Source organism: Orycteropus afer, unplaced genomic scaffold (genome assembly GCF_000298275.1).
Source record: "Orycteropus afer afer isolate SDZICR_OR568_19922 unplaced genomic scaffold, OryAfe1.0 scaffold00109, whole genome shotgun sequence".
Lineage (NCBI taxonomy): Eukaryota > Metazoa > Chordata > Mammalia > Tubulidentata > Orycteropodidae > Orycteropus > Orycteropus afer.
Window position 1 is genome coordinate 1,421,716 of NW_006921696.1, and position 12,447 is coordinate 1,434,162.

The following is a 12,447-nucleotide window of genomic DNA, read 5'->3' on the forward strand; positions in this document are numbered from 1 at the left end:
AGCTGTGAAAAACACTATCTGATATATTACTGAACAACTTTATGAACAGCCCTGAATCACTGTACGATAATCGTGCCGAAAGATGAGCCCCTCAAGTCGGAAGGTACTCAGGGTACAATTAGGAAAGAGCTGCCTCCTCAGAGTAGAGCCAACCTTAATGATGTGGATAAAATAAAGCTTTTGGGACCTCCATTTGCTGATGTGGCATGACTAAAAATGAGAAGAAACAGCTGTAAACATCCATTAATAATTAGAACATGCATTGTACAAAGTATGGATCTAGGAAAATTGGAAGTTGTCAAAAATGAAATGGAACATATAAAGATTGATATCCTAGGCATTAGTGAGCTGAAATGGACCGGTTTTGGCCATTTTGAATCAGACAACAATATGATCTACTATACTAAGAAGGAGAGACCAAAGAGGAATGGCATGACATTCATTGTAACAAAGAATGTTTCAAGATCTATCCTGAAGAACAATGTTGTCAGTGATAGGGTAATATCCATATACCTATGAAGAAAGCCAGTTAATACTGTTGTTGTTGTTAGGTGCCGTTGAGTCAGACCCGGCTCATAGCGACCCCTCCTTGGATCTCTGAGGCAGTATCACTACAGAAGTAGATTGTCCAACCTTCCTTCCGAGAAGTGGCTGGTGGGTTTGAACCGCCAGCCTTCTGGTTAGCAGTCAAGTGCCTTAGGGACTAAATTTCCCAACCTTCCTTCCGAGGAGTGGCTGGTGGATTTGAACCACCAGCCTTCTGGTTAGCAGTCAAGTGCCTTAGGCACTAAGCTTCCAAGACTTAAATAAGACACAAGCATTGAAGATCAAAAAATATTACCCTAGGTTTTTCAGAGTCATCATTAATGCAGCTATTATAAATACTCTCTCTCTAAATATACATGTATTTTTATAGTTTTTCCCTGACTTAATCTTTAATTCTTCTGTACTATAATTATTTCAGAATCAAAATTATTTTAATGTAACATAATTGCAAAACTAAACCTAACAAAATCAGGTATATATTTGGTAATAATGTCTTTTGCCATCCTTTCTGCCCAACGTAGATCAGAGATTTCATCTACGAATAGAAATAGCTCAAGAGTCAGAAATCATTGGGATTGAGGCTGGGTTCTGCCACTTATTAACTATGTGATCTTTTACAAGTCATTTAAACATTCAGGATATTTGTAATATGGAGTTAATTAGTTCTCTGTGCAGTGATGTGAGTCAAAGGATAAAAGATGAGGAAAGTTCTTTGAAAACTATAAAGCACAATACAAAAGGTTGTAGATACTACACAGGAAATGAAATATTATTACAAAAGAGATTTTATGATAAAGTTGATTTACCCTACACATGCTAAAAGAACTTTCTATTTTTTGTTATAACATTAGAGATATAATTTTCATGGCGGCATGTGTCAAGAATTCTATTAAAAGTAAAATATTGAGGCGACTTTGGAGAAAACTGTCTCTTGAAACCATATTATAAAAAGTGTTTCATAAGGCTGATGAAAAATTACTTATATTTTGGAAAAATCTCTCCTCCATTTTCTTAGACCCATAAGCACACTTGGCAGGGGTGATGGCTTCCTTTTGCAGAAGGTTGGCTATTTTCTGGAACAGTGCTAAAAGTCACACAACAGTGAGAGTCAAGGTGATGAAGACAAAGAAATCCTTCACTTATCATCTTCCTTCCTGACCCTGTGTAATAATCAGTTTATCTTGTCTGTCATGAATTACCTTAAAATTTAAGTTAAAAAAGGTTAGATTATTGTCATATATCATCACTTACTCTTGAAGTCTGGAAACTTTAGTACTTTCATTTCAATTCTATCAAACAGGTTAAAAGAACACTTCAGCATTTAAAGGTTTAACTATCAGATAGCTAGATGATTTGTTTCCCCACTATGATTTATTCACCAAACGTTAATAGCAGCAACTTTATTTGGTACAGTATCACAACAGGAAACAAAAACAAAAACACACTACTATCGAGTCAATTCTAACTCAAAGCAGACCCTATAGGATAGAGTAGAACTGTCCCACGGGGTTTCCAAGGCTGTGAATCTTGACAGAAGTTGACAGCCTCATCTTTCTCTCCCAGAGTGGTTGGTGGGTTCCAATTACTAAACTTTTGATTAGCAGCCTAATGCCTTAACCACTGTGACACCAGAGCTCCTAGTATCACTACAGGTGTCATTAGAACTGCTGGGAAAGATGCAGAAATTTTAGATACGTCTTCTGATATTCAGAAGGTTATTTTTTCATTAGAAAATCATGTGTAACACTCAGGAAACTATGATGTTAACATCATCAGTGGATGAGTAAATATCAACATAAATGGTATACATAGTCCAGACTAAAAGAATTCAAAGAAGGAGAGAAAGACTGTGTGCTGGAATGGCCAGGGAAGTCATGTGAGAATATGATATGACATGGGACTTAAAGTGTTTATAATATAGAAGGGGAAGGAGGAAGGCATTGCTGAAAGAGAAAAAAAAAAAAAAATCTTAAGATTCCCAGATAGAGAAGAATATAGGTAATTCAAGAAAATGAAAAGGAGCATCATGATGGATTTAGGACATAAAGTTAGAAAAGTCTGTGAATCCCCTGTACAGAATTTTGGAACCTTAAGCACAGATATGTAAAATTGATGCCGTAAGCAACTGGGAGCCATTGAATAATTATGACCAAGAGGTCAGCATGACCAAATGGTAGCTTAGACAGAATCACCTAGCTTATTGTTATTAGGTGATATGGAGTTGATTTTCAACACACAGAGTGACTCCATATGATAGAGGAGAACTGCTGCACAGGGTTTCCTAGCTGTAAGCTTTACAGAAGCAGATTGCCAAGCCTTTGTCACATAGAGCTGCAGGGTGGATTTAAGTGTATGCTTTCATTCAGTAGCCAAATATTTAACTGCTGTGCTCCTTGAATCATCTAGCAGTGGTGTCAAAAGAAGCAATATGGAAGTGAACTGGTGGTTACCATTTGCCAGGCACTGGGCTAGACATTTCGTGTGTTTTAATATTTATCCATACAGTAACCCCACAAAGTAGCTTACAGACAAGGAAGTTATGGTATAAAGAAGTCCTCAAACCTAAATATCTTCAAACAGGTAATTTAAAGGTCTCATATGGCATAGTAAAGACAATAAGGAACTGTTGTTGTTGTTATGTGCCGTCGAATTGGACCCAACTCATAGTGACCCCTCCTTGGGTTTCTGAGGCAGTATCCCTACGGAAGTAGATTGCCCAACCTTCCTTCCGAGGAGCGGCTGGTGGATTTGAACCGCCAGCCTTCAGATTAGCAGTCAAGTGACTTAGGCACTACGCTACCAGAGCAGACTCAAAAATATACACATCTGTCATAATCAAGAAAGAATAAACTGTATTGGCTAAACGAAAAATATCAAATGCTCAGGTTAGTAAGTGGTGGAAGCAGGCTTAGAACTCTTCCAACTATTCATTGCTGTCTCTCTGGATATGTAATAGAATTGAAGCAGGAAATGAGTTAGGAGGTAATGCAATAACCTCTGGGTAAATGATAGGCATCTAGGCGAAGGCACCGTTAGTGGGAAAGAGAGGGAAAAATATAAAAAATACCCCCCAAAATAAATAAATAATAAAAGTAAGAATCTTTGCATATAAAAGTGAATGTGCCAGAAGATGAGCCCCTCAGGTTGGAAGGCACTGAAAACAGTGGAAGAGCTGCCTCCTCAAAGTACAGTCAACCTTAATGATGTGGCTGGAGTAAAGCTTTCAGGACCTCAATCTGCTGATGTAGCATGACTCAAAATGGGAAAAAACAGCTGCAAGTACCCATTAATAATTGGAACATGGAGTATACAAAGTATGAATCTAGGAAAATTCAAAGTTGTCAAAAATGAAATGGAATGTGTAAAGATTGCTATCTTTGGTATTGCATTAGTGAGCTGAAATGGACTGGCTTTGCCATTTTGAATCAAACAACCACATGATCTACTATGCTGGGAATTACAAATCGAAGAGGAATGGTGTGGCATTCATCATCATCACAAAGACTGTTTCAAGATCTATCCTGAAGTACAATGCTGTCAGTGATAGGATAATATCCATATGCCTATAAGGAAGACCAGTTAATACTAATACTATTCAAATTTATGCACCAACCACCAAAGCCAAAGATGAGGACAATGAAGATTTTTACCACCCTCTCCAGGCTGAAATTGACCAAACATGTAATCAGGATGGGTTGATTATTATTGACTGGAATGCAAAAGTTGGAAACAAAGAAGAATCACCAATTGTTGGAAAATAAGGGCTTGGTGACAGAAATGATGCTGGAAATTGCATGATAGAATTTATTTATTTATTGAATAACAGAATTTTGCAAGACCAATGGCTTATTCATTGCAAATACCTTTTTCCAGCAACATAAATGATGGCTATACATGTGTGCTTCACCAGATGGAATACTCAGGAATCAGATCCATTACATCTGTGGAAAGAGGCAATGGAGAAGCTCAATATCTTCAGCCAAAACAAGGCCAGGAGCTGACTGGAACAGACCATCACCTGCTCATATGCAAGTTCAACTTGAAGCTGAAGAAAATTAAAACAAGTCTACAGGAGCTAAAATAAGGCCTCGATTATATCTCTCTGGAATTTAGAGATCATCTAAAGAGTAGATTTGATGCACTGAACACCAGTGACTTAAGCCCAGATAAACTATGGGAAGACATCAAGAACATCATCCATGAAGAAAGCAAAAGGTTATTAAAAGACAGAAAATGAAGAAAAGATCAAAATGGATATCAGAAGAGCCTCTGACACTTGCTCTTGAATGGAGATTCAAGCAAACGGAAGAAATGACAAGATAAAAGGAGCTGAACAGAAGATTTCAAAGAGCAGCTCTAGAAGACATAGTCAATTATTATAATGAAATGTGTAAAGACCTGGACTTAGAAAACCAAAAAGGAAGGATACACTCAGCATTTCTCAAGCTGAAAGAACTGAAGAAAAAATTCAAGCCTCGAGTTGCAGCAATACTGAAAGAGTCTATGGGTGAAAACAGGTATGAACTGTTGAATGGGAAATTTTCTTTGTAAACTTGCACCAAACCACAATAAAATAAAATAATTCAAATGTAAAAAACACATCACTAATAATTATTAGATGTTCTAGGTATATTTTAGGTACAGACTAATCCCATTATTAAAGTTTACTAACATAATCAATGACAATGCAATAGTTATTTATGAAACTTTTTTCTAGGACCCGCCGCTAGAGTAAAGGACTAAGCTCATATACTGATTCCAATCTACCAGGTAAGGAGCCCTCATAGTGAAATGGTTAGGTGCTCAGCTGCTAACCAAAAGGTTGGCAATTCAAACCCATCCAGCAGCTCCGCAGGGTAAAGAATGTCTGAAAGAAAGAGCTGCTTCTGTAAAGATTACAACCAAGAAAACTCTATGGGGCAGATCTACTCTGTCACATGGGGTCACTATGAGTTGGAATCTAATAGAAAGCACCGAAAAAGAACAATACAACAATATAATCTACCAGTTCATGTTAACTATAAGGCTGAAACAAATCTTGTTCCAACAAGTTTAACATAAGCCTTAATTCTTTCCTGAACCCAATTTTTAAAGTCTTAAACTTGCAGGTGCAAGTTAACTCCAGTGTGACAGAATGGGTGCTGCCAAACCTTCCTATTAAGCTACAAGCTCAATCTTAGGACTAGACTAGACTCCAATTGCAAGCCTTACCAGACTAGGAATCAAGTTCTTCTTACCTTTTCCCCCTTCATTTTATTTGCTTATTTTTAATAACACAACTAATATTTTAATTGATCATCAAAACATAAAACTAGAACCTTTAAAATAAGTTCTGTATTTACCAGTGTGCTCCCTCCCTATCCATTTGTCTGTCTTTCCTCTTCAAGGTTACAAGTTTTCATTAAAAATAATACTGGATGTTTTTCAAATTGTTGTACTATGTTATGACAGATTATAAACAATATTATTCATGAAACCGGCATTAAAAAGCAGAGTCTGGTAAAAACAGTAAATTAAACAGTGGCAATTAAAAGGGGCACAGTGATTTTATAAAACAATTTAGGAAAAGTATACAAAAAGCCATGAAATATTATTTCTAACTTCATAAGCACATCCCTACAGTAATCAGTCTCAAAGAAATAATCTAAAATATGGAAAAAACAATATGCAAGAATCTTCATTACTGTATTACTGATAATAGGGAAAAGCAGGAGAAAATATAAATGTTTAGTAACAAAGAAATGACTGAATAAAGAATGCTATGTCAAAGCTAAGGTCTATCCCTTTCTTACGCAGAGCAATATAAGATTTTTAATTTGAAAACTGTCATAATATTTTAAATGCTTTTCAAATTCACAGAACCTAGCTCCTTATTCTTAATATAATTTAGAATGTTAAATTAAAAAATGAAGGATGACAACTATGACCAATGTAAGCAAGTTATACACTGTAAGGTGTGGACTGACAGATCTGTTTTATAACATGCTTCAAAGTCATAGTAAAAGATAAAGAAAATGCTATGAACTATGAAATAAAATTCTTGATAAGTATATCAATGGAAAAATATTTTCTGGGTAGCTAGACAACATAAATATTTCCTTTGAAAGCAAGAATTTAATACTGAAAATTATAAACTGGAAACATTTTTAAAAAGCAAAATACCATTAAATAATAAATGTATAATATGGAAATGATAGAGAACCATATTAATTAACTTTATCCTATAGTATATCTATTTGTGAGTCAAAATATGAAAAACCTGGTAGCAAGCAAAATTTGAAGAAATCATGTTTTTGTGAAACAAAAGTTAAAATTAGTAAGATTAATACATAAAATATACATAATTTTTAAAGCAAGATGGAGGAATATACAGACTTATGGTGAAAATTAAAACATTTATCAATCTTCATCCTTAGATGCCAAGGTATTTCTATGAGTGATTCATGAAGCTAGTATATCATTCATACCACTATTCCCAGTCTTTGCACATGGGACCCTTTCAGTAGGCATGCGAGGAGCTAATGTTGGAGATTCCTGAATTAATACACACATGTGTATTTTCTTAAGAGATGAATACTGAAAATAAAACTACCATCATTTGGTACTCTGAAGCTACTTTTGATGTTTAAAATAGAGTTCTCATTTCTTAGTAAGTTGAAATTATGAGCTTTTTACAGATCTTTAGAAGTAAATAATTGTAAGAAACATGTACTATTTCAGTGATATTATTCTAACAACCCTTCCTCAAGCTTTCTCTTAACAACCTATCACTTGAATAAATTACATACATTTTTGAAGAGCATATTAAGGATTCAGAATGAAACCAGTCCTTAGAAAAGGTAACATGGATCTTATACATTTTTTAAAAGGTAAAGTATTTAATGTCTACATGAATCTGAGTATGATGTCGAAAATCAAAGTCACAGCATTATTGTACCACTGAGAAATAAAATAGTCTGATGTAGCAAGAAAAGGCCATGGTAAGTAATTGTCTTGAAATATGGCAGAACTAAGTAGCTTGCATAGATAACCTGAGGGAAATCAGATAGGAATGAATTAGAGCATGTGTCAACCTTGACTATAATTGCAATAAAAAAAAAAAAAAAATCAAAGTAAATCACTCATCTTCTCCTCCCCAATCTCCTTCATACAAAGAAAGAGTAGAGACATTTTGTTTTCATGAAATAATAATAAAAATTAAAACTTAAAATTGATGCCAGTTTTATAAATAAAAAGGCAATGAAGGACCTTTTAGCATTGTACTGCATCAATAAATATCTCAGGTAATATACATAACATCTAGATCACATAAATTTGTGGGGATATATGAAAATATGAGTTTTTCTTCTTGACCTCCTTATAGGCATCCTATCAGCTTAGGATTTATTTAACTGTCACTGTTTTCATTTAATAAAAGTTAATTATCAACACTCACCAGCAGCTTCAAGAACCAGCTGTAGTCTGGCTTTGGCCTGTTCAGCTGGTGGCTAAAAAACAACAAAGAATAGACATTTATAAGTCAGTATTAACAGAGTTTCAAACTAATGCACTGACATGAAACTATCAGGAAATTTAGATAATTTACTCATAATCAATATTAATATCCAATGACATCTTAAAAAAATTCCATCACAGCAGCTCTAATCAATCTACTTTCCTACATTAGTAGTTAAATCACACTTTTCATTAATAAGATGTCATATCTTTTTTTTAGTAGAAAAGGTTTTGTTTGCTACTCAACATGGCATCAGTCAGCAGTAATATAAATAACTACCATTTTTATCCCTGGGTGAAACAAACAGTTAAGAGCAAGACTATTAACCAAAATGTTGGCTGTTTGAATTCACACAGAGGTGCCTTAGAAGAAACGCTTGGCGATTTATTTCCAAAATATCACCGCCAATGAAAACCCTACAGAGCACAGTTCAATATGTGAAGTTGCGAGGAGTTGGAATTGACTCACTGGCAACTGGTTAAACTATTTCTTTCTTTCTTTTTTTTTTTTTAAATAAGATAAATCCCACACATTTAATAACATATGTTCAAAATGAATTATTTCTTTGCATATGGAAATCCACCAAGTGACCTATTAGAATCTGAACAGTAACTTGACATCCAGTACATCAGGCAATCCATATCCTAAAAGCAAATATCATAGGGAACTCTGGTGGCATAGTGCCTAAAGCATTTGACTACTAAACCAGAAGGCTGGCGGTTCAAACCCACCAGCCACTCCTCAGAAGGAAGACTGGGCAATCTGCTTCAGTAGAGATACCAAACCAAACCAAACCCACTGACGTCAAGTCAGATCCGACTCACAGTGACCCCTCGTTGGATTTCCGAGGCAGTATCACTACAGAAGTAGATTGCCCAAAGTTCCTTGTGAGGAGTGGCTTGTGGGTTTGAACCACTAGCCTTCTGGTTAGTAGTCAAATGCCTTAGGTACTACGTCACCAGAGCTCCTTCTATAGAGATACCGACTTGGAAACCAAAGGACGGGTCGCTCTGAGTCAAATCCGACTTGACAGCAGTGAGTGAGTTTTCCAAACTGTATCTGAAAGGCATACCTGTGTTGAAAATAGAACATTATGTGAGTCCCATGTTTTCAGTTCCTACTAACTGTCCTAAAATTGTTTTTCAGGAAATCCTGATTCAGTACTATTGATAATGTTGAAACTATATTATTTTCTGATCATTAATTTCATTTTGAGATTTTTGGATAATGTACTGATGGTATTCGAACTATAACATGGATTGTATCAAAGTTAAGATCTTTTATAAAAGATCTATTTTTAGTAGTTAAGCCTACCCACAATCCATTTATGAAGATATCAGGAAGTAAAAAAATTATGCCATTTTTATATATGAAAGCCATCATTTGACATATAATAATTCACTATTTGAACATTTCACTATTTGTGAAAAACACCACTTGAATCAAAATAATAACTGGATATAGAAAGAAGATATTGTGCTCTGAAAAGTTTAACTACAGCCCTGGGCCAGCTACCTGGTTTTGTAAATAAGTTCTATTAGAACATAACCACACCCATTATGGCTGCTTTCCTGGTACAATTACAGAGTTGAGTATTTGTGACTGGGACTATATGGCCACTAAAACCAAACCAAACTCACTGCTGTCAAGTTGGACCCAACTCATAGCGACCCCTTCTTGGGTTTCTGAGGTGGTATCACTTCAGAAGTAGATTGCCCAATCTTCCTTCCGAGGAGTAGATGGTGGGTTTGAACCGCCAGCCTTCTAGTTAACAGTCAAATGCCTTAGGCACTATGCCACCAGAGCTCTCATATGGCCAGAAAAGCCTAAAATACTTATTATCTGGACCTTCAAGGAAAAGCTTACTGGAAAAAAAAAAAAAAAAAACAAAGAAGATGGCGAGTCTTTGAAAAATTTTAAGCAGACAGGTGTTATGATCAAATCTACACTTTGAAACACCCTTCTAGCAACACCTTTGAGGATGAAATGAAGTGAGACAGAATGGAGGCAAGGAACCCATTAGGGGATGATTAGAAGAATCCAGGTGAGGGTGAGATGGAGCAGTAGAAGGAAGGTTGGACAGGATAAAGCAGATTTAATTGGCAAAATGAAAAAACTGGATATGAGAGAAGGAGTTGATGACTAAAAGAGAACTCTGTCATATGTTTGCTGGGAAAAATGAAAACATGCTTTATAAAAATATACAGTATTAAAAATATGACATTTCAAATTAAAATATCGTAGCAAACATCAATAGAATATCGTAGTATCTATTGAATATAATCTCTATGCTGTTGTTGTTGTTATGTGCCATCAAGTCGGACCTGACTCATAGGGACTCCTCCTTGGGTTTCTGATGCGGTATCACTATGGAAGAAGACTGCCCAACCTGGTGGGTTTGAATCACCAGCCTTCTGGTCGGCAGTCAAGTGCCTTAGGCACTATGCTACCAGAGGTCCCATAATCTCTGTAACAACAACAGCTATAAACTAAGTACATATGGGGTCAAGCAGTTAACAAAAATATTTATCATGATACATGGCAATCATTGTTTGACATCAGTATCATGGATTCACAGAAAGTGTGGAAAACTGTGTCTCACATGTCCCAGATAAAGAAAACAGCTGATATTCAGCTCCAATTGATATTTTTCATACAGAAATATTAAGACCAGGACTGTAAAACTTGGTGATTTTTTTTTACAAGAATTAAGTCATCATGAGAACCAACACTGTACAAAACAAACACAGGCCACGTCAAGCCCAAGGTAGACAATTTGTGACCTCTACTATATGCTAGAAACCTCATACTTTGTGCAATATATCATAACTAGAATGGCAAAGAAGGAAATTATATTCTGACCAGCAGGTCCTAAGTAAGCTAAGAATTATAAAGTATACATTTCAGAGTATCCTTGTAGGCAATGTCCTTTGACCGAAAAATCTTAAGACACTTTATTAGTTAAAATTCTTCATGGAGGGATTCAAAATGGAGTCTCATCAGTAGGCACCACGCTATTTCCCTCTAGCATCTAAGTGCTTGAAAAACTAGGTACAGCAGTTTGAATTAGGGATTTTGGTGCTCTGAACAGCTCACTGAATCAGAGTGCACCAAACACAGAAGAGCAGATTTAGAGAAAAGTCACAGGGAGATTATTTAAGAAAGAGCTACCTGGCGGAGGATGGACAGGCAGCCAAGAAAGGCCATTGGAAACTTCCCTGGGGCAGTCACTAACTGGCGGGCAAGGGTGGCCACCTGAGATCCCTGAACCAAGAAAGAAGACACCTTATATCAGCATACCAGCGACCACTCCAATATTCCAGCGGGCATTCCCAGTGATCTGCCTCCAGCACCTGATTTTGTTGGTAATTTGGTCATCTGGGTGCAGGAGGGTGCACGCTCCACCACTGAGATTCAAGCGGAGAGCTCACTATTGCGCCAGGAAGGCGGGTCACTGAGTGGGCTTGGGTCAGCCTGGAAGACATCATGTTTATCTTTGTCATGGATATCGGGACCACAGTTCACTATCAGGTACTCCCCCGTCTCTAACACAGCTGAAATTGCGTGCATCTTTGGTCCCGCAGGTGGGCGGTATCACAAACTCCAGAGCCAGCCAATAGTGGTCTGGTGGGATTGCGTCAGTGCTGTGGGCAGACAGGGTGCGGAGAGAGAGGAAGCCGTGGCTGAGGCGGTCCTGGGAATTTGCCTTGGATCGGCTCTTTGGTGCTGTGGGGCCTCGGAAGCAGGGTCATTGAGTGTGCTTGAGCCTGACAGAAAGTTGGAACTCCCTAACAATAGGAATCTTTTCTGAGATTGAGCTGCAGTCTTGTAAATAACTACGTCATCAATAATAGCCTGCACAAAGCCCTAGAAACTGACCCTAGCAACACCAAGCTTTCCTTCTTCTGCTCCCACCTTCTTCGCCAATAACTTCACTCATTCAATAGAAGAAACCATATTCAGCCAATTACCATAAAACCTCCCACTTTGAACTCTAAACCCTCTTTACAACAAACAGAAACACATATCCACATTCCACACAGTGATTCCACCATCACAAAGAAAACAGCAGAGCGACCCAACACACCTGAATCAATAATAAAATAAAATATACCAGCCCTACCTTGACAAAATATTAAACCATAATACCAAGACAAAACAAATAAACACATAACCAGAAGTTAGAGACAACCTAAAGAGACAGCGCTCTACCAGATTACAGGGACTGAAGAAGAGGTAACCCCAAGAACTCTCCAGACATGCACGACTGAAAATGTCCTAGTTTACAACACCTTTTTTTTTTCTTTTCCCAGTTTCTGATTAAATTTTTTTTTTGTCTTTGCCTTTTTTCCCCCTTTTCTTTTTCTTGTGGTTAACCCCATTCCTTGTGGGATTTTTTTTTTTTT

The 12,447-nt window shown here is 36.7% G+C and overlaps 1 protein-coding gene across 1 annotated transcript in view; it reads right to left on the reverse strand.

The window, feature by feature from the left end:
* RSRC1 (arginine and serine rich coiled-coil 1) overlaps window positions 1-12,447 on the reverse strand; it is a 500,806-nt gene that overhangs the window by 235,463 nt on the left and 252,896 nt on the right. The window contains exon 4 of the mRNA XM_042781342.1: window positions 7,982-8,033. Within this exon, the coding sequence (XP_042637276.1) occupies window positions 7,982-8,033 (52 nt within the window). The remainder of the gene's footprint in view (window positions 1-7,981; window positions 8,034-12,447) is intronic.